The sequence below is a fragment of the Cotesia glomerata genome, linkage group LG2 (genome assembly GCF_020080835.1).
Source record: "Cotesia glomerata isolate CgM1 linkage group LG2, MPM_Cglom_v2.3, whole genome shotgun sequence".
NCBI lineage: Eukaryota > Metazoa > Arthropoda > Insecta > Hymenoptera > Braconidae > Cotesia > Cotesia glomerata.
Window position 1 is genome coordinate 7188995 of NC_058159.1, and position 23740 is coordinate 7212734.

A 23740-nucleotide genomic window follows, 5' to 3' on the forward strand; every position below is an offset into this window, starting at 1 on the left:
ATTAAATTAAAAAAAATTACTTTTTCTATATTATGCTTGATTTTTAGTTCATCTCGTGATGTATTTTTATCAATTATTGTACTAAAAAAAAAAAAAAAAAAAAAAAAAACTCATGGAATTTTATTTTGAATAGTAAAAAGTCGCTCGAAAAAATCTAAACTAATGCACTAATAAATTGAAAAAAATTATCAGCAACCTTTCAAAATTTAAATTTTGAACTGAAATTTTCAGAAATTTATTTTTTTTTAGTCTATAAAATTATACCGTGACGAGAAAAAAAATAAAAAAAAAAAAAGTTCGATTTTTGAAATTTTTAAAAATTTGGAGCGACCTCTTAAAAACTTTTTTTTGAGCTATCTTTTGGAGAGGGCTCTTAAAATATCAAAAACTAAAATTTTTTAACTCGAAACTTAAAAAAAAAAAAATAGTCGGTTTTTTTGGGCCACCCTAATCTATATATTAAGAAAAATCATATGGTTACTGCTCTCCCCTTACTGTGCTAGAGACGATACCTATCTCCACCCTACCTAGCGCTCGTACTACCTTAAGGAGGTTCGAGCGAATCTAATGTAAAAAATAATTTCCAACTTTGAGCTTTGAAATTAAGTATACATATAAATAAATACGTAATTTATCTAATCCCAAAATTTTAAAAAGATTTACCGTTTAGTTACTTAGATATTAAATTTTAAAAATCATATATTTTATCTCCTTATACACGGGCTTTTATAGCGGACAAACTTTTGTCGAGACTTTAATTATTTTTTTCAATATTAACCTTCCAACTTTAACGGATGAAAAACTATACACAAGAAACTTGGATTATTGCAAAATATAAAACCAATTTAATAATAATACATTACCGATATAATTTTTGAAATATTTAAAGTTAAATTTTATGTTTGTAACTCGTTTATCGTCAGCTACTTATTCGAATAAAGATTTGACAACATCGCGTCAACAGCTGAGAAAAAAGAAAAGGGTAGAAATATAGTTACAGAGAGAGAAATGTTTAACTCACACACTCATCCACGTCTCTGTAATGGGTATAATCGAACGCGCTATTGCCAAATCTGTTTATTTAATCCGGCAAGTAATAAATACGAAAGTTATTTTATTACTTTACTTTATTAAATAAGTAAAAATCATCAATTACTAAATTGATATAAAGAATTTTGACGAATATTGGGAAAACTAAAATTAAAAAAAAATTTTAACATTATTTTGACTCATTAGTTACGCTCCTACTTCCTTTTTTTGATCCAAATAAATTTGTAAAAAAATAGAAGCTTTATTTTATAATCAAGGAATCAAAAAAAATCTAAACTACTCGATAAATTTTCAGTGAAAAAAAAAAAAAAATTGAATTAAAATTTCGATTTATTTCTTGAGCCCAGCTCTTTCCAATTTGAATTTGCTAACCGGTCTTGCTTGTCGCGGCTGTTCGGCAGGTTTATCTGTAAGCTCTTCGGGTTGAACTTTTTTCTCTGGCACGTGTTCTTTAATCCCCTTAACAACCTACGGAAGAATAATTAACATTCAACACAGAACTGAAACAAGGAAGCTCAACAAGTAAACTTTTAAAACTTACGTTATCATAAACGAATCCATGTTCGATCTCTTCCTCGCTCTCGTCGGCAAGACTTGTCAGGTGACTTTGTTTATCGATAATACTGACATTGTCGCCGTCGGACTTATTGAAGTCAGGCGTCTTCTTGAGAATAGACTTAGGCCCCGGGATCGTCTTGTAAATATCTCTGGGAGTAACGATCTGGTCGCCTTCGGAAACTAGTATGCTAGGCGCACCCTCAGAGTGCTTAAAGTAAATTCTAATTGTATCATCTTCGTCGCTCTCGTCCTCCGAATCGTCGTCTTCTTTAGAGTATTCGTAGAGCTTCTGCTCAATAACCGAGATACGCCTCTTGTCGGTGCCAACCTCCATTTCTTCTTCGTTACTGAAATATTTGACTTGAGGCTCAGCAAACGCGACCTTCTTCTCCTTGACCCTCACCTCGTCCTTATTCTTCTTACAGTCTATTATCTTTGATTCTAATAAATTATCTTTGCTTGGACTACTTTTTTCTTCGTTATTTGTCACCTTTTTTTCAGCGGCCGATTGGTCACTGCAATTTTCTTCTTTTTCTTCATATTCAGTATTAGTAGTTAATTGACCCGTATTTACATTATTTAATACTTGTAAACGATAATTAGCTTTAGATGATTTCTTCTCTTGGATTTCGTTAGTTGCTTCTTCAGAATAGTCTGAAGAATATGATTCTGAGTCTACTTCTGATTCATCATAATATTCATCATCTTCTCCTTCAATATCTTCATTTTCTGTTTCTAATCTAAAAATATCATAAATTTTTATTATTATCATTATTATTATTATTATTATTACGATTCGCCAATTTTATCGTATTGACAAAATAATAATGATATTCAAAATTTTTTGTTTTTTAATTTTACATCAATATTCTGTCTAAAATATCAAAGATATAAAGAAATTGATTAAGGTAGTTGTCGTGGTCAAAACCTAGGGTCAGAAAATTATGAAATTTTTTTTATCGAAAGATAAATATATTAATAATTCACCACCAAAATTTCAGATCAATTCACCACACCGTTTTTGAGTAATTAATTTTCTAAATTGCATCTTTTACACCTAAGCTAAAGAGAGATGGTAAAGTTAGTATGAAATCTATTTACATCACTTGAGTGGTACGAAAGATTTTATACTAACTTTACCATCTCTCTATACCTCTACGTGTAAAAGATGCAATTTCGAAAATTAATCACTCATAAACGGTGTGGTAAATTGATCTGAAATTTTGGTGGTGAAATATTAATATATTTATCTTTCGAAAAAAAAAATTTCATAATTTTCTGACGCTAGGCCTTTACCACGACAACTTCCTTAAGACCTTTCTAATAGAAAATTTAATCCTCTACAAAAAAGGATTCCTATCATTTTTTTTTTTATATTTTTAATATTTCTCCCAAAATAATGAAAATAACAATACTATCTTAAAAATATGGGAGTTTGAGTTGAGCGCGCTACCTGTCATGATCACATCCTATGTGCTCTACTATTTTTTAGTGTTTTTATTTTATAAGTTCTCTAAAAAATTATTGTGATCATCTGAAATTTTCTATAGACTTTGGTAATTAACTTAAATATTTAAATAATAATAATAATAATAATAATAATAATAATAATAATAATAATAATAATAATAATAAAGAGTTCTATATTTCAAAGTCATTATCCCCGATCCAAATTGATGTTAGACTAATTTTTAAATTTTTACATTAAATTTTTTATTTATTAAATTCTTTAAATTTTAATTTTTACTAATTATTTATTTCACCACATTATTGTCGGTATGAGCACTCATACCATCCTTGGGTGAATATATCTAACAATTAAAAATCTTTATTTTAATTTAAGATTAAGCAAAGATGTTATATTCTTTACTCAGTGAGACTTTTTTTCGGCCACCGAAAAAATAATAACTCGGAAATGCTCAGACCAGGAATCGAACCTGGATCTTTTGGTGTCGCGCCAACTGTTCTACCCTTGGCGCGACACCAAATGATCCAGGTTCAATTCCTGGTCTGAGCATTTTCTGAGTTATTATTTTTTCGGTTACCGAAAAAAGTGTCACTGAGTAAATAAATCTTTCTTTGAATTTTAATTGTTAAATTTCACCTGAATTTTCTCTGATGGTATGAGTCCTCATACCGATAAAATTATTATGGTGAAGAAGTAATAATAAAAATTTAGTAATTCTTCAAAAGAATTTTCGGATCGGGATTCATGGCTTAATTTACTAAAAATATATTAATAATAATAATAATCAAAATTTTACGTTTTTTAATTTTATATCAATATTTTGTCTAAGATATCAAAGATAAAAAAATTGATAAACACTTTTTTGATAAAAAATTTAATTCCCTACAAAAAAAATTTTTATCATTTTTTCATATTTTTAATATTTCTCCCAAAATAATAAAAATAATAATACTATCTTAAAAATATAAAAATTAAAGATTTTAATAAAATAAATTATTATCATTATTAAAATAATAAAAATTACCTAAGAAGTTCATCTTCTAATTCTTCTTGAAGTTCTAAAGCATCAAGTCTCTTAAACAAATCATCCTCAGTTTTGATTTTATTTTCTTCTTGATCTTTCTTCAATTCCCGTAATTTCTGCCTATACTCCTTTTCACGTTGTCTATGCTCACCTAAAAAACCACAATTATAAAAAATAATCAGACTATCACCTCAACTGTAATAATCGTATAAAAAGCAACTCACGTCTCCAATCTTCTAGCTTCTTATCATCCCAGTGCTCATTGAAGTCTTTTTTATCCTCACTATTAAATATGTCGAAACAATTAGGTAGCATTGATCGAGTTTCATACATACTACGCTCCTTATCTAAATTCTCCAACATTTCATCCGCTTCTGCAAGTTAATTAAATATTTACAATTAATTTCTAAACTGACATTGAAGAAGCTATAATATTAATAAATTGATAATTACTTTTAATCCTTCGATTGCACAGATCTTTAGCTTGAGCGGCAGTGTACTTGGCAAAGTACCCATCACCCAGACAAACAGTTATTTCATTAGTATGGGTCAACTTTCCTGGCATCAAAGCACGTTTTCCAATTGGAACCATGCAGTTTATTGATAAATCCTGAGGCAAAATATCCAGACCTTCAATAACTTTCTCGTGTCTTTTTTTGTAGTCGCTCCATGTTTTTATTTGCTGGTTATTTGCTTTTAATCTCTGTAAAATATAATAATAAATAATAATCTATTAAATGAAAAAATTTGACAATAAAATTAGCAGACATTTGCCAATTTGTTTTTTTTTTATTACAAAAAAAAATATGAAAAATTTATAGATATATAATTTTTTATGAAAATCAAAGTAGCAGATATTTAATAATTTTTTTAAGAAATAAATTACTGCATAAAAAAATGCAGTTTTTTAAATATAATTTTTCAGAAAAAATTTGTTTGTTAAATAAAATTAAAAAATTACCAAATAACTGCTAACTATAATGTCATTAATTTTTTTTTATTAATTTATTAATAAAAATCGAAAAAAATTGACAGTTATTTTTAGTATAATAAAAAAATTACCTCTGAAAGAACTTGATTGAATAACTGCTGTGGGTTGAATTCTGACAGTGCATTTTCCATATTAATTTATCGTACAATTAACAAGTGATTTATAATTACAGTAATAATTTAACAAAACAAAATAATGAACTTTTTTTAAATTTATAATTTTACCGGTTTAATCTCAGCTTGACAACACTTTGCTCATTTTTGTTATTTTATTACAAAACATATTCTTCTCACTAATAAATTTAATTATTAATAATTATCGTAAAAAAATAAATTATCTACAATTTACAATTTATTTGTTTATATTTAAATATTTATTTTAACACTTATTACATCTAGTTATTTGGAGAAAATTAAATTTTGTAGGTTATGGATAAAAAAATAACTTTTTTTGCAGCGCTACCTAGTGGAATTTTTGTCATTAATTGGTAAAGAAGAAATCATATTTATCATGTCACGCTTAAGGTAATTTTTATTTTATTGACTTAAATTTTATTTTTAAAAATTTTCTAAAGATTATTTTTAAAAATTTTCTAATGATATATATATATATATATATATATATATATATATATATATATATATATATTTATATTTAATTTACGATATATATATTTAACAATGATTCATAAAAAAATTTGTCATTTAATCCGAAAAAATTTTAATTAAAAAATATGAACTAACATTTCTTTATTTTTCTGTAGAATTATTTTCTACATAAAAAAAATAAATTTAACCCTTCGTTGGTCGCGTCTTTTTTAGTTTCTCGCTCGCACTATAGCGAGTCTCTATAGGTTGAGTAGTTGTTAGGCGGCGATTCGCTTATAGCGCGACCAACGAAGGGTTAATTATGTCACAAAAAATTTTCATCGATTATTTCCGCCGTATTTTTATCAATAAGTATAAAAAAAATTGGATTTTTACACTCAATTTTATGACCAATAAAACGGTGATGTACTTTGAAAAAAAAAAAAATAAAAAAAATTACTAATGCTAAAAATATAATTGTGATTAATAAATTTATAATTTTAGAAGAAGAAATGTTAATTTATTAAAAAAATTTTTTTGAAATATTATTAAATTACAAAAATTAATTAATTTCTCTTAAAAACTCCCCACTTACACCGCATCACATGTGACACCAATAATCAAGATCAATTTTCCATTTTGACTTGTCATTCAAACTCAACAAATTTCACTCCAAACTCACTAAATTTATTTCTTTACAAAATATAGATTTTAATAATTCTACAAAAAAAATATTCAATGTAAGTACTACTTATTTTTTCAATAAAATTTATAATGAATATTAATATAAATTTTTAAAAAATTAAATAAATCAATTAAAGGTTATGTTTATTTTTTCAGAATGGCAATAAAGTTCTCAAAAGTGATAAAAGTGGTTGTCGCAGCAAAAGTGGGAATAATTTGTGGAATCGCCGTGTTCAAATTACAACGAGAAGATAACACCGATCACAATAGACCTCGATATTAATATTAATTATTAATTCATCAATTAAACCAGTCATCCAAATGGCGGGAATTTTAAAAGAAAATATTTCGTCAATTACAATTTCAATTAAACCAAACTTTCCATGCGTATTTATTGATAATTACATTATTATAATTAATTAATAATAAATAGAGAAATTATTCAAAACCTTGCAGTCGTTTAATCATAATTTTAAACGCACTTATTTCGTTTTTTGTGTGGGATGTCAGAGTTTCCAAACAATCCCGGAAATATTCTGACGTGAAGCAACTTTGTCTGCAATAAATTCAAATAATTATAAAAAAAAAAAACGTAAAATACTAATATAAATAAAATTTGACAATTTTAATAAAAAATAAATTTTAAAAAATTCGCACTTTTAATTTTTTTTAATTTCTTCTTAAAATTTTTTAAATAATAATTTAATAATTATAAAAGATAAAAAAATAAATATTAATATAATTAAAATTTGAAAATTTTTATAAAAAATAAATTTTTAAAAATTTGCACTTTTAATTTGTTAAAATTTCTTCTTGTAATTTTAAAAATAATAATTTAATATTTTTTTTTTTTAATTTGTTTAAAGTCGCATAAACTATACTAAGGTAATGAGCGACTACGGTAGGGGGTAGGTAAACTTTTGAGATTAGAACTCGTTTTTTATTTTTTGGGCTGAGCAGAATAATACACTTAAATATTGAAAATATTCATTGGTGTACGCCGGACTCGAACCCGGTCCAATGCTTTAGTAAGCAAGGGCCGGATCCGATAGGGCTACTGCGCGCCTCTAATTTAATAATTATAAAAGAAAAAAATATTAAATATTAATATAAATAAGATTTGATAATTTTAATAAAACATAAATTTAAAAAAAATTCGCACTTCAAAATTTTTTAAAATTTCGTCTTGAAATTTTTTTAATAATTATAAAAATAAAAAAAATTTTAGCTTCAAATATAAACTAAAAAAATTACCTGCAAGTATTATAAACGATAGCTTCTTGGTACAACCCATGGCACTCTTGACAGACATTATCTAGACTCTCGAATATTTTTTTATCGTAGAACCCTTCGCAGCCGATTTCCTCGAACGACCACTGCGAGAGTTTATCGTTGTCTGCAGCCTGACAGCTGGATACTGCGACCCAAATAATAATCACCAACTGGATCAACTTTCCCAATATTTTCCTAGAAGAAAACAAAGTGAAGAATGAAAGCGTGCGATAAGGGAAAATTGGAGCCGAAAATAGAAGAATACTCACTGCATAGCGACCGGAGGTTGAAAGATTTTACAGAAAAGACTGTAATCCTTATGTTCCTCCTGGCGAAGGATTCCCTCTCCAGAGAAGAAACTCGTTTGATTACTATTGTTATTATCATAATCGTTGAAATGCCGGTTTGATAATTTAAGATATGTTTATTTAAAGTTTATAGATTTGTTATTTTTAACTTCTATAAATAAATCCGGGTATTTATAAAAGAAGGTATTTGAACGAGCAAAAGTCCTTCTGACTCCAGGTAATCCTCCGCAGTCCTTCCAAACAGGTATCCCCATAGTACAGTCCAATCAAATTGAATCGAATGGACGTGAAGAAATGCCTTAAGTGCACTCAACTTTCACAAGGTCACTTTACTAATTTAAATTATTGACTCCATGTCTAATTGCCAGCGGGAATTCGTTATAATATACGGGAGTTAATAAATTTATAAATAGAAACTCGAGTATATTTTTAGTCACGGTCCATTCAAACTAACCGAGAAATGTTTATCTACATCTAAACTTGTGTTTTTTTAGTATATTTACGGACTAGACACGGACAAGCTTTTTTTGACAAAACGTTTTGTTTGTCGAGTTATAGATTTTATTTTATATATTAACCCTCGATGTCTGTACTTCGAATGGAGAAGATACCGAGGTATAGATAATGTAGCCCGGGACTTTATGGCGCCAATAGTTTGTACTACATTTAATTAAACTGTTTTTGTTTTTATGGGTATTCATTTTTTTTTTAAGAATTGTTAAACTTTGACAACTTAAACTTTGATAAAATTAAACTTCCGTGAATTTTATTTTTATGGTTTCTTCCCTTCAAAGTCTAAAAATTAAAATTTTTTAAGGAATAAAGTGAGGATTTTTTTTTACAAAAATTAAAAAAGTTTTTAAAGAAAATAAAATTAATTTAAACTTGGAAAAAATTTGTTTTTATTTAATTCTATACTGAGAAAAATTATTTTCTTGAGGAATAATTTTTATTTAATTTAGTTAAAGAAAGTGTCTATTAATCCGAATGTCAGATGATTATTTTTTTTTAAATAATACGATTATCGTATAAATAATTAAAAATTATTACTTATAAAAAAGAAAAATTTTTACTTATAAAAAATTTATTTATTTACTTAAAAAAAAAAAAAGTCTTGCTTGATTCAAACTAATTAAATTTTTGAAAATAATTTTTTCAGTTAAAAATTTTTTTTAAATAAAATTAATTTAATTAAAAATTTGATTTTTTAAACCATAATATAATAAATAAAAATGAATGCAGTGAGTAAAATCGGTAAGTAAAATTGAGTATTTAAATTTGTTATGAAGTACCGCGATAAATTTCAAGAGATAAATATATATATATATATATATATATATATATATATGTTTATTGGTAAGTATTGGTGAATTAATGTTAACATAAAATGTTTAAGACGACAAATGTAAATGTAAACGGGAGAATGCAGCCTGGCGCCAACGCACACTACTATTAATGTAAAGTGTACTTCACTTATACTTATTACTGGGCGCCTCGCGGACGATCGCGCGTAACGAACGTAGACGGTACCCGCAACGACACGCGCCCACCCTCCTCCTCCCAGCTTGGCAAAAAATCTCAACTAACGATAACTTCAATAAAAAATGTATTATTTATGTTTAACAGTATAAAAATAATGAAATTAAGACAACCCTCATTGGATAAGTTGGGAGCCATGAGCCCGCATCTCCCAGCCGACTATTTAAATATTTGTATTCAAATATTTATTACCACTCAGCCGACCGACAATCCTCCTCTGTGGCTGTTCCTCTATCTGTCTGTGTTATTAATGGAAAAACTAAATCTTCGAGGAGTATTAATCGAGACAGATATGTTATTATTAATATCTGCGTGACTCCATCCGATCCAGCATCCAGCTAATTTATTTATTTATCTTCTTTTCTTCTATACGTATTATCTACATCGTAACCTTTTTATTACGATTTCGAATAATCCCTGGCGCCTCTAAGAGCTACTTGCTAGCCTCTTACTTATTTTACATTTTTATTTTCCATTATTATCAACTCCGGACTCCGGTTTTGTTGTAATAAATCGCGCAACAGCTCCTATACTGCCACAGGCGCCAGCCGATTCTCACCAGGAGACTGAATCACTTCCTGCATACAAAACTCTCTACCTGACAGTTTTATTCTTTACGTGTATGTGGTAAAAAATCTTCTTTAATTAATAATTAATATAATTATTTGTACTGCTGATTATATCGATTAAAAAATTTATTTTAATGAAGCAAAAAAATTTTTAATTAATTTTTTTATTTATTTAAAAAATTTTTATAAATATTTTTTTTGCGGAATTATATTTATTTAAAATTAATTTTTTATAAAAAAATTATTAATATTTTTGCAGATCTATTGGAACTTTTTTTTTTAAGTCTAAATATAATTTTGACACTAACTCTTAAATTAATAAAAAAATTCAAATAAATTTTTATTATTAATTAAAAAAAATTTATAAATGCCGATAAATTAATTTAATTAAAGAAAAATTAATAAAACTCATTAAAAATTAACAAATCCTTCCAATAGTCTAAAAAATTTTTAATCATTTTAAAGCTTTAAAAAAAATAACTTTGCAAAAAAAATGAGTTGCAATAATAAAATAAATGTTTATTGACCGAAAAAAGTGATAATAATACGCTGATCTTCCTCGTTGAGGTGGACGAACCATCGGGCGTCCCTGGAATGCCGCAACGAGTCTCTGTACCGAGGAATGCAGCACACTCTCAACTTGAGCTGAGCACATGAGTTATTTTTTTTAGTTTATCTTTTTTTCTATTTATTTAGTTACTTGTCCCCTAATTCTTATTTATCTCTGACATTTGTTTTTGTTTTGACAAAGAGAGCCAGCGTCACGTGGGCTCGAGAGGAGAGAGGCCCGCGCTCGGACCAAAAAAATAAAAAAAACCAGAAATTATTTATTTCGGGTCCGAGTTTCCGAGATTCCGTCTCAGGCTGTCTCCTGATTCGGAGATTCTGTCATGTCCGGAATTTTAAAAAACTAAACCGAGTCGCGTTTAGTTAAAAAAAAAAAATTAAAATGAAAATGAATTGAATAAAATTTAATGACTTTTTGTCAGTCGAAAGGTGGACGACACGACAAACGTCCCTGGAATGTGTCGCTGCTGACGTGATCTTGCACATCTCGTTTTATATTTAAATTATCCAACTCTACAGTAGAACTCTCTTTGTAATATATCTCTATCTAAATAAATAAAAATACAATCGGATTACAATTAATGAGATTAACCCGAAGCCGTACTTTAGCTACAGCACCCTCGCGGATTACTCAAACTCTAAAAACTCCCACATATGCCAATTACAATTACGCTTACGCTTACTGCTGCATGTACAAGTCAATTCACCTAAAGAGATTCTACTTTCTATTTTTTAGTTTTTTTTTTTTTTTAGATATCGCTTAACATTGACTCGCTCGATTTATAAGGTAATTAATATTGCTCGCGAGTTATGAATGTGTCATTTATCTAAAATATCCGTCATTAAATGGTGAGTCTGCGTAGGGGGACGTTACACTGGCTATAAAATACCCGGTAAGACTCGCTCAGATTCGATAGTTACTGTGAATTTTGTTGTGTTAACATCTACTTTTCTTTTTTTTTTTAAATCTCAAATATTTTTTTTTTACAACAAAATTTCAAGTAATTATTTAAATAAAAAATATTTTGAATAAAATAATAAATATTTTTAAAAGTGGGAAATTTGAATAAAATTTTTGAGCTTAAATTATTTTTTTTTTTATAAATTATAGAATTTTGATTAAAAAAAATTTTTAATATTTTTTTCAAGCATAAAATAATAATTATAAAAATTAAAAGATAATTTATTATTAAAAATAAAAAAAAATAAAAAAATAAATTAATTAAAATAAAATAAATTATATCAAATAATAAAAGTCAATATGAATAAAATGTAAGCCAGTAAAGTGTAACATCTGTGACAGAAAGTATGGGTTTATAAAAGTGAAATCCTGACAACTTATACGTATATATATATATATATATATATATATATATATATATTAATAAGATTAGTAAGATCGACGTCGTGTAAACTGTAACTGACATTTCGAGGAGATTATTGTTAAGCGATAAAAGTAACTATTAGACTATTAGTATAGCTATTGGGTCTTTTAAAATAGTGTAGATGTACTAGCACGATATTAAAGAGCGAAGAGGGAGGAGTGATTGATTATGAGCCGTAGTTGAGGGGGGAGTTACGAAGGACGTTTCTCGTGGTTGTTACTTATTCAAGTTAATGTATTAAGTCAAGTCAGTCGGCAGTCCAAGTCCGAGTGTTGTTGCCGTTGCATTGTTCGCTCTATTGGGTCCAAAAAAAAAAAAATATTTTTTTGACAAGTGAGGGTTAAAGTAATTGAGCGTAAAAGTGACAAATAGAAAAGTGGGACAAATAAATATTATCGTAAGAAATAATAATCAGTGGGAGGAAGAGGAGGAATAGATCCAAGTCCAAGATTAAGATTAAGACTAAGAATAAGAAGGAAGAACAAGAGTAAGAGTAAGAATCTTAGTACGCGCATGGTCTGTCCCGGATCGGATTGCCGAGTGGGGTATTTGGATGGTGATTAGAAGAGTCGGCGCGTTCCTGGCTGCTGGTCAATCGCAACACAATGTCGGGAATACTATACACACTGCTCGGTATCGCAGCGAGCGCGAGTCTTCATTGTGCGGTCAGACGCGAAATAAGTCCCTGCACTTGTAGACAGGAAAAGTATTCACCCCCGACGGGGATCGTGACATCCTCCAGCAGTGTCTCCGAGGCCCCGACGATCGTCCCCCAAGGTGTTGCTGTTTTAACCAGTCTTTCCACTCGCACCGCGGGCGATGGGGGAGGGGGAGGGGGTGGTGGTGGTGGTGGTGACTCTAATTCTAATTCTGGTTCTGGTGGTAGTGGTGCTGCTAAGCCTCCCAAGTATGGGGAGAAAATCTCGGTTATGTGTGAAAAAATGGAATCCTTTGGACAGGTCGCGGACGCCCTACGTGGCAAATTTACCCCCGGCCAGCAGATCGTACTCAAAATATCACATTCACAGCTCAAGGATATCTCCAGGCACGACTTCAAGGAACTACAGATGTCTATTTCGAGGCTCGAGCTCAACTATGATCACCTGAGGTACTTTTTGTTATTTTTTTTTCGTTTTAATTGCTTCAGAAAATTTTTTTATAGACATTGAAAATAAAAAAATTTATTTTACTATTTTATAATTCAATTTTTTTGCATTTATTATTGTTGTGATTTTTTTTTTTCAAAAACATTAAATAAAAACTTTTTTAATTTTGACGTTTAAAAAGAAAAAAAAATTAAATTTTACAATTTTTTAGAGTAAAAAAAAAGGAATATTTTATTAATTTTAATTTATAATAATAATAAAATAAATAAAAAAATTTTCGATTTTTTATGATTATTTAAATAATAAAAAAAAATATGGACGTTAATAAAAGTTATTTAATACTAGACCAATAAAAAAAATATTTTTATAAAAATCAAAACATATTTATAATTAGATAAAATTTTAGCATACTTCTTGAAGCACGTGGTAAAACGAATTTTTTTCTGTGAACTGAGCGTGTCTTTTAACTAAAAATAAAAATAAAAAAGTGTACTATCGCATCGTAATCGGGTTTGAAAAATTCCACGACCCGGGTCAACAGTTGTTGGACAAGAAAAAGCAGAAGAGAAGAAGAAGAGTAGTGAATATAATAGTTGAGAGAACTTTAATTATTGAATCTATAAAATAATGAAAGGGTGAGCACGTGGGTTTACTATTGTCTGACCAAATCAGAGCGTAACTACTTGTCACGCGATCCGATAAAGTTGTTTTACAGAAAACAAGCGGAATAACAAATACGAATGTATTAAATAAAATAAGAAGCTAAAAAACGACAAAATGCACATGGCGGGTGACCCGTGATAGCTTTTAATGCCACACCGAGTTAAGATTGATCGATTATTTCTCACAAGTGGGAATTCATGAGGGAGATAACAACAAAGGCGCCAGAAGTGTCGAAACAAAATTATTTTTACTCCTACTATTTTATTATTTTTAGGGTAATCGGTGATTCATTCTCGATACCCGTTTATTGTCAACTTTTCCTCGAGGTGAACATTGTGACATAGCGTTGGTTAGAGAAGAATAAATATTTCGTATGATGATTGTTCGTATCATCCGAGATGAAGTTTTAATAAGTAAATAAATAAATACGAGATAACTCCGGAGTTGTATTGACCTCCTTGGCGGAGAGGAGCAATGTGAAATATTTAATCGTCTGTGCTCGTGTGCATCCTTAGCGTTTATCACTGAGAGTAATTAAATAATAAATTGCATCGACCTGGTATATTATTATATTTTATTAACTTGGTAATTAATTATTAATAACCCTTCAATAATGACAGCTTTAGATAACTTAAATTGTTGCTTATCGGAGATTATTTTTTTTTTTATTTAATTTAATAGTTTTTGAGTATTAAAGTTTATTTTTGGTTTTTATTAATTTTATGTGAGTGTCGATTAAAGATCAGACGATTTTAATTACCTAGTAAATGTAATTTTTTTTATTTTTAGTTGAAACTTTCTATTTGATCATTTTTAATGGCTCATAAAAATTTAATGATCTAATTTTGGTAAATTTGAGTGATTTTTGAGGTGTGAAAAAATTTATCGATGATTTTTTAATAAAATTTTATGATAATAAATGGTAAAAAAAATGACTTTAAAAAAATGTTTTTAATTAATTTGAAAAATATTTTTAGTAATAAAAAATAAATTTATAAAATTAATTTTCAGTAATATAGACGGAGAAGTATTTGCTGGTTTAAGTAGAACAATGTATTTAAATTTAGCAGACAATGAAATCCCATCGATACCGCGACATATATTGTCGCACTTACCCCTGCTGATAACACTAGATCTCAGCAGGAATCGGATAACTCGGATCGATGTCAATGACTTCAAGGTATATAAATATTATTATACATTTAATATCATTATATCATATCGTTATACAAATATTTTATTTAGCAGTATATATACCTATAACTAAACAAATAAGTGAGCTCTTTATTTGTTTACGATAGAGTAATCTCAGACTGAGAAAAATTGATAAACATATTTTTCTTTACTACAAAATAAAAATAATAATTATTATTATTATTGTAAAAATAAATAACTGTCTGAAGCTATTACCATTATCCGTAAATAAAATAACAATCCGAGTATGTCAATGAGCAAGTGGTTTTATTTAATGAAAGCTAATGATGAATGTAGTTGTTTGTAATTATTTTTACACGTGACCAAACATCATCACGCTACAGCCATGTGCTCAATAGAATTATCTCATATTCATTATTTTATTTTTTCTTTATCAAAGTGTTTACAATTTTTCTCAATCACGCTGCATTTATTTATTTAGTTTGTTACTTAAGATATATATTTATGTATCGAGTTTATTGTTAACTCAGTTTTCATTTTCGTTTACAGTACAATCCGTCATTGCAGCAATTGTTGTTGGCCGGTAATCCAATAACTGAAATGATACCTGGATCGTTACCACCCAGAATAAATAAATTACATGTTGGAAGAAATCATTTACGTACATTAAATCGTACACTTTGGTAAGTTTTATATTAAATAAATTATTTTAAATATTTATCATACAAAATAATTTTTTTTTTCTAAAAACAACAATAATAATAATAATAATAATAATAATAATATTAATATTAATATTAATATTATTAATATTAATATTAATATTAATATTAATATTATTATTATTAATATTAATATTAATATTAATAATATTAATATTAATATTAATATTAATAATAATATTATTTGGTAGAATAATAGTGACCTTGTAAATAAATAAAACCGGAAGAAATGTCAATCAAATAAAAATTTTAATAAAATAATTGTCAGCGACGTACGTCATTTAAGAAACAATTAATCATTTATCTTCTCCTGAATCATCAGTATGATATTTTCCTAAAATAAATATAGTAACATATATCCGTGTATTTTTAGAGTTAATAAAAATTCCAAATAAATCTAGAGCAGTGAATTCCGTAAAAACAAAAATATAAATAACTTTAATAATCATTCCCAATCTATTTTTTTTCAGTGATCTAAATCAATTGGAATGGTTGTTTATAAATTCCAACGAGCTAACGTCTCTCGACGGGGAATTACCCACGTCAGGCCATAACTTACGCATGTTACACGCCATGGAAAATAAATTGACTCATCTACCGCCGGAATTTCGTCAACTACATCGGCTAGAAATGTTATTCCTTCAGCACAACAAAATACGTAGCCTAGATGGTACGCTTCAAAAAGCGTCAAACCTTAAATACTTGGAGCTATCTTACAACGAGCTACAAGAAGTAAGAACTAAGTCAGTAATATTTCCTCCGAAATTAGGATACATTAATTCCTCAAGTAATTTATTATTTAATTATATTATTAAACAAATTATTCATATTTTAAATATTCATTTCAACCCAAGACATTATTACCCAAGACATTATTATAAAGATCGACGTCCGGTTTCTTAAATAACAAATTACACGATTAATTTCGCCTCAATTTTAATCTTACAGCTCACGGCTGAGGACTTTGTCGAGGCCGAGCTCCTGGAGGACCTTGAACTGGGTCACAATTCCCTAAAGTCGCTCGGAGGCGACACTAACGGTAACGGGGACGGAAACGGCAGCAAAAGCGCTCTGTGGCCTCTCAAGTCTCTCAAGAGTCTCAATTTGACGCACAATGAGCTCACCGAATTCTCCTTTGTCTCACTTCGCGGGCTTAAGGAACTTCGTCTTATTGATCTCTCCAGCAATCAAATCGCGCGCGTTTATCGGGGTCCTATTGAAGTAAGTCACTTGTAACAATTTTCTTAAAATTAATAAATATAATTATTCTACTGAAATATTTATATTTATTACAGAACTTGGTTGACGAAGACGGAGAAGAAATACCTGGCGCAAGTATTCAAGAGCTTCGTTTACAAAACAACAAACTTCAAACTTTAGAAGATTCATTGTTTGTCGGAATGCGAGAATTACAAAGATTAAACTTAAGTCACAATGCTTTAGGTCCAACAATTGGCTCACAAAAATTCCGTGGGCTTGAAAATTTACGTAATTTAGATTTGTCACACAATAAACTTACAACTCTTGACGATATTTCTGAAGTAAGTTGTATTTTTTTAAAATAATTTTTAAATTTATTTAAAAAATAATTGTAAAATTTATTTAAAAAATAATTAAAAAAAATTTTTTTTTTTTTAATTTGTTTTAAAGTCGCATAAACTACTAAGGTCATGAGCGACTACGGTAGGGAGTAAACTTTTGAGATTAGAACTCGTTTTTTATTTTTTTTTTTTTTGGGCTGAGCAGAATAATACACCTAAATATTGAAAATATTCATTGGTGTACGCCGGACTCGAACCCGGTCCAATGCTTTGGTAAGCAAGGGCCGGATCCGATAGGGCTACTGCGCGCCTAATTTTAAAATTAATTTAAAAAATAATCTTAAAATTAATTAAAAATTTGATTTTATTTTCAGGCAAGATTACCAGCCCTTGAAGAATTAATAGCTACACATAACAGACTAGTAACCTTATCAGATCGGGACTTCCGCGGTTTTCCAATTCTTTGTTCCGCGGACCTAACAATGAACGCTATTCGGTCGTTAACCGCGGAATTAGTCGCGAATACGCGTTGTACAGTCCACGGTGTTCCTGATATTCTACGAATATATCTCCAAGGTAACTTATTTATTTATTTATCAATTTCATGATAAGCTTAATATAAGGAATGTAGTAAATAGTAAGATAAGAAAAAAAACGATAATAAAATAAACTTTTGACATTGTTTGCGAGAAATTAGACGGCGCCGTCGATTAATTAGCTTGCTACTTTGTTTAGTCTGGGATTGCATGTTGACAATTTGTGAGTCATCTGTAATAAATTTGTTAATCTGTTTTATTAGACAACCCGGTGCTGTGCGACGCAGCATTAGTGGACCTGACGGTCGCATTAGAGGTAAACTACGCAAAGGTGTACGGAACGGCCAAGCAATGTCCCACAACAGTGGAAACCCCCGTTACCGAGGCGACGTCTTTTGTACCGATCCAGCCCTCCTCGGATTTGTTCTACGTTCCAGCGATCGCCGTTGCCGATACCTCCGCTAATATTTCATTCGCTGCGACACTCGAGCAATAATTAGTTGTAAACAATTTATAATTATAATTATAATAATAATAATGTTAATATTGATATTAATAATAATGATAATAATATTGAAAATAACAGCTAAACAAACTAAAAGGTTAACAGATAATAAGTGTCCCGTGATAAAAAATAGATTAAAGATTTAAAAAAAAATTTTTTTTCACAACTGAGTCACTGAAAAATGATTAGATTAAATTGAGTTTGTTTTTTTGAATAAAAATAATTCGGAATATTTTTGAGAACCCGCGGATAAATTTGTATTACTAATATTTAGAAGTTATTAATTATTATTAATAATAAATATTTAATAAACTAATTATTTGCTTTAGTTTAAATAAGGTTTATTAACAATGACTATTGAGATTAATATCGTTGATCATAAATAGTAATATATTATTGTTTAAACCACGTAATTAAATTGTCTTAAGACTTGAGACTCTAGATTAACTTAAACTAATAAATAAATAAATAAATTAATTAATTATTATCATCATTTAATTGTAGGCATTGTATGCATTGTAAATAGTTTTCATTAATATTGTTCTTTAACTACGAGACCAAACATTTTAAATTAGCTGCCATTTTAATAAATATAAATCCATTTAAAAGTATAATGAGCTGATTATTAAAATTAATTATTAATATAAATATTATATAGATTTTAAATTTATTCATTAATTTAGTTTATAATCAATCAGTATATTATTTTATCAATTATTATTATTATTAATATAATTGTAATGAAAATTTAAATAAATGTAATATTTTTTGACTTACAAATTGTTATAATAAAATAAAAATTCAATAAATAACAATTATTATTAAGTTATTTACGGTTTTTTATCGGTAAATACTTTAAATCTAATTTACTAATAATTTAACTCCTAATATAATTAAACTTATCGTTAGTATTGTTATTTAAACGATTATTATTATTACTAGTATATACAGGGGTCAATAAAGTGAATAGAATTTGTTAAATTGTACTACTTACTCGTGGCATTTACAAATGACTAATTCGATGTGGGCGACTCATTGACCTATCATTTGACTTTTGCCAATCGACTATTCTTATTGACGTATATATTAACATCCATATATATAAAAATAATAATATATGTTTTTTTGTAACATTAAACCATAAATAACTTTTCTGATTTAGGAATAAAATAAAAAAAGCGCCATTCGGTCACACCCGACATGGATAGGTAGATTTTTTGTTTGAATATTGACAAAAACACTATTTAAAAAATAGAAATTGTAATATATGAAATTTATTTGACGATAAAGCTAAAAATTATTTCTTTTTTTTAATTTTCCCAACTACGAAATAAATTGAAAAAAGTATCGAAAGGCGACGAATAATAGCTCAAATTGAAGATATGTGAATTTTAAAATAAATTTTATAGATTTAAGCTATCTTTTACGGCTTAAAAATTATTTGAAAAAAAAAGGGCTGAAATACGTTTATTGAAAAATTTTCGAAAATTTTCAAAATCACGGAATTATTTGAAAAAATCATCAAAACTAGACAAATGATAGTTTGAATTGACGGTAATTAAATGAAGTTTAACATAAATTTGATAGATTTTATCTATTTTCTACATCTGGAAAATTATTTTCACAAAATATACGAAATTCAAAATTTTTTGAAAAGGAAAAAATTTTCAAACACCCACAACTCTAAACTAACCGGCCGATTTTGCTCATCTACGAACTTGATCTTGGTATTGATCCACAGAATGAGCCCAAAAAATTTCATAAAGATCGGTTGAAAACTACGGGCGCAATCCTGCTGACATGGAGCGTTATATCACATACTAGCTGTTACTCGCCCGTTCCGCTGGGCGCTTTATAGAATTGCATTTTTAGATCTAGACTTGAAATTCAATTAGAGTATTGTTTTGACTTGCAAAGATTCCCAATTCTATTGAATTGGCATGCACCTTTTATCCATGTAATTATTCTAGCTAATATTAATTGTAACTTTTAATGTGCAATCATTATAACATTCCCGCGTCTTTCTTACAAAAATGAATAATAATTGATATGAAAAAAAAATTTGTAATGAGCATTGAAAGTTTCAGTTAAAGAAATTGCAGGTCTCATAAGTGAAGAAATCTGCCTAGTATATAAACATAACTAATAGAATTAAAAAATTTATTTTAAACAAATGACAATCGAACAGAATAAATTAAGTTACAATAAAAATTCATTATTTTTAAGTTAAAAAAATATAGGTTCCGGATAAGTAGTCACCACCATATCATATATTAAAACCTTCTCCGAAACACGCTGCATCTTATGATATAATTATTATTCCGATCGGTTCAATAGTTTTCGCAGTATAACCGGACAAAAAAACCAGCTCTCCATTTATTAGTATAGATTACTTCAGATTTTTTCGAATATTCAAATTAAAATTCTATGCATTTTTTTTTCTTTATTTAACACAATTATCGATAAAAATACATCACGAGATGAACTAAAAATCAAGCACAATATAGAAAAGATAATTTTTTTTCAATTTAATAATTTTATTTAATCAACTACAACATTTTAACAATATTTCAATAACTCACCGGCTAGACGTGGATTTGAATCCCAAGTTGGTCTTAGAAACCACAAAACTCACAAACCAAAAAGACCCCAATGTACCACTCCTAACAGTTAAAGTCGGCGATATGACCACAGCAGTTAAAACCGACTCTAAATAATAATTAATTAAAGAAAAAAATAAATTATGAGCGACCTTTCAAAATTTGAATTTTGAACTGAAACTTTCAGAAACTTATTTTTTTTCGGTCTATGTAATTATACCGTAACGAGTAAAAAAGTAAAAAAAAAAATTCGACTTTTAAAATTTAAAAAAATTTGGAGCGACCTCTTAAAAATTTTTTTGAGCTATTCTTTAGAGAGGGCTCTTAAAATATCAAAAACTAACATTTTTTCACTCGAGGCTCAAAAAAAAAATAGTCGGTTTTTTTGGGCCACCCATGATATACATACATAAATACATATATAAACTTTTAAGCCAATGCTATTTTTCGACATTACTCGATGAAATGAAACATAATATGACAAAATTTTCTTAAAATTACGACATGAGACCGGCTACAATAGATAGACTTCTAAAGAAATCTACCTAATTATCTCAACGAAGAAAATCATAAAAATTATTACGACTTAAAAAAAACCAGAAAAACTAGATAAATGCAATTACTAATTGATTTTCAATTGAGACTAAATTCAATTTACAGATGACGGCATCAATTTAAAACAAACCAATTGATTTTTTCTATTTAATAATAGATTATATTAAATTAATCACACTAAACTGCGGATAAAAATTTAAGAACTGAAAAAAACTACTTTCATTCATAATAAACCTTAATTTCATTTTTATTTTTATTAAAAAAAAATTACTTTGTTTATTTATTACTTACAGTGGCCTCGTACACGAAAGATCTTGCTAATATAACTGTTAAGTAATAATTGGAGAGTAATAATTACTCAGGGACTCAAATAATGCTCCACAAAGAGATGACGTAATTTTGGAATTAATTTATTTATTTCCTGGATCTCGTAATCTTTGGTGAAATCCAAGTTCAGATATTCCAAGTGTTTGCTGTCTAATTCCGGTACTATTGACTCAACTAGAAAATTAATATTAATACAATATAATATAATAACAATTAAATAAATAAATAAAAATAAAATTACCTTTCCAGATAATATTATTATAATTAAGAAGTTGAATACAATAATAATCTTTTTTGGGATTTTCCTTCTGGAAATAAGTTATCTTAACACGATCAAAGTCCTCGAGAATTTCAACCATGAAATGTATGTTTAATTTCTCCTTGTACAACCCAAGAGCTCTTTTCAGAGCATCATAATTTTTTATTTTTTCATTTTTTAATGTTTCTTGATCTGAATTCAAAAAAAAATTATTCGTTAGAATTATATAGAATAATAATAATTAAATGAAGGCTGAAATTATAAAAAAATAAATTACCAGTTTCCAAATCAACTAATTCAAGTGTCAGTTCTTCTTTTTTATTTTTCTCAAGCGCGATTTCTTCTTTTAGCTGATCGATTGATTTATTGTTATTGTTAATTTTTTTCTGCAAAACTTTTTGCTCAAGATCCCATTCCTGCAATTGGCGCTCTAGGTCTTTACTCTGGTGCTGGAGTTGATTGATAGTTTCATGGTTTGTTTTTATTTTGTTTTGTATTGCTGGAAATAAATTTTACAACATAAATAATTTATTTAAAAAAAAAAAAAACAATTTTATAATTTTTGATTTTTAAATAATTAAATGACATTAAATTTAATAATATTGAAGTTGACAGACATAAGAAATTTTTTTAGAATTTTATAACAATTAAATTATTATGAAAAAAATTTAGTAAAAAAGTTCCACATGTAAAAATTAAAGAAAATTATCAGTGAAAATTTTTAGAAGCACTTTTAGTTTTTTAATTAATTTGTTATAAGAATAATAGTAAAGTTAGCCGACATTGTTAATTTTTGGAATTATTTTTTAATTATTAAATTAGAATTAAATATTATTTTTAAAAAATTGCACCTATAGTTTTTTAAAAAATTGAATTTTTTTTTTAATTTTTTTGTAATTTTGTTAATAAAGAAAAATTTTTTTAAATTTTAGATGTCGGCTAACTTAATTTTCATTTATAAGAATTTAAAAAATTGACAGCTGTCAGCTAAATTCAGTATTATTAAATTTAGCAGTCACTTGATCATTTTTTAATTTTTCTTAACAAACAAATTTGTTCCAAAAAATTATTTTTAAAAAAATGCATTTAATTTTTTTTTATTTCTACATGTCAATTTTTTTGCCATAATTTATCTGTTACAAAAATTATTAAATGTCTGCTAAATTAATTTTCATAATAATTAATTAAATTTACCTTTTTGTTTATTGACATAATGAGTTATTAATGTTTGTGCTTTAGTCCGAGATTCGACCATCATTTCAGATAACCTCTGAAACATCAAGTCCTCATTTTCACGAGACATAAGAATACTTTCAACATCTGTCATTTCAAACTCGCTTGACGCCATTTTTATTAAATAATTTTTTAAATAAACCGAGTAAATATTTATTATTTTAATAACTTTTAGCAAAAGCCGAAAACATATAAATATAAATCATAAACACAAAAAAACTAACGTATTTTTTTTTGAATGTGTCAATTTTAACAGCAAAAATATCTCTAGTCTAGTTACTTTTTTTCCGCTAGAAATAGAAACCGACCGCAGCGCGTCTAGCGCGGCAATTTTTAAATACAAAATAATTCTTGACAAATTTAAAATAAAATAAATTTTTATATTAAAGAAAATAAAATATATTTTGTTTTTTTTATTTTTAAACGTCAAATTCATCATTCAGAATGTAACAAAAGTAAAATTAATCACTTAGGAAAAATTTTCAAAATTAATTTAGTAGATAGTTTATAATTTTAAGAATTTTTTTAACAAATAA

The 23740-nt window shown here is 27.5% G+C and overlaps 3 protein-coding genes and 1 long non-coding RNA gene across 6 annotated transcripts; 2 read left to right on the top strand and 2 right to left on the bottom strand.

Annotated features, from left to right (window-relative positions):
• Positions 1 to 1362: 1362 nt before the first annotated feature.
• On the bottom strand, positions 1363 to 5431 carry LOC123259866 (unconventional prefoldin RPB5 interactor-like protein). Its single transcript, XM_044720639.1, has 6 exons — positions 5163 to 5431; positions 4554 to 4803; positions 4325 to 4474; positions 4101 to 4251; positions 1592 to 2348; positions 1363 to 1518 (listed from the first exon to the last, which is right to left on the bottom strand). The coding sequence occupies exons 1-6, from the start codon at positions 5220 to 5222 to the stop codon at positions 1381 to 1383; spliced, it is 1506 nt and encodes a 501-aa protein (XP_044576574.1). The 5' UTR covers positions 5223 to 5431; the 3' UTR covers positions 1363 to 1380.
• Positions 5432 to 6193: 762 nt separating this feature from the next.
• Positions 6194 to 6810, top strand: LOC123259868. The gene is made up of 2 exons (XR_006508331.1): positions 6194 to 6418; positions 6519 to 6810. It is a non-coding gene; the product is annotated as an uncharacterized LOC123259868 (long non-coding RNA).
• On the bottom strand, positions 6718 to 23402 carry LOC123259867. 3 transcript variants are annotated; one of them, XM_044720640.1, is made up of 7 exons: positions 23166 to 23402; positions 22249 to 22470; positions 21954 to 22163; positions 21677 to 21886; positions 7904 to 8005; positions 7617 to 7829; positions 6718 to 6918 (listed from the first exon to the last, which is right to left on the bottom strand). In XM_044720640.1, the coding sequence occupies exons 1-4, from the start codon at positions 23317 to 23319 to the stop codon at positions 21744 to 21746; spliced, it is 729 nt and encodes a 242-aa protein (XP_044576575.1). In that variant the 5' UTR covers positions 23320 to 23402; the 3' UTR covers positions 6718 to 6918; positions 7617 to 7829; positions 7904 to 8005; positions 21677 to 21743. The 3 variants fall into 3 exon arrangements, with proteins under 3 accessions (XP_044576575.1, XP_044576576.1, XP_044576577.1); XM_044720641.1 differs by lacking the exon at positions 7904 to 8005; XM_044720642.1 differs by lacking the exons at positions 6718 to 6918; positions 7617 to 7829; positions 7904 to 8005 and adding an exon at positions 20799 to 20939.
• Positions 11869 to 18497, top strand: LOC123259865 (protein artichoke). The gene is made up of 8 exons (XM_044720637.1): positions 11869 to 13110; positions 14783 to 14951; positions 15476 to 15609; positions 16119 to 16380; positions 16597 to 16869; positions 16944 to 17189; positions 17564 to 17765; positions 17989 to 18497. The coding sequence occupies exons 1-8, from the start codon at positions 12608 to 12610 to the stop codon at positions 18219 to 18221; spliced, it is 2022 nt and encodes a 673-aa protein (XP_044576572.1). The 5' UTR covers positions 11869 to 12607; the 3' UTR covers positions 18222 to 18497.
• Positions 23403 to 23740: the final 338 nt, after the last annotated feature.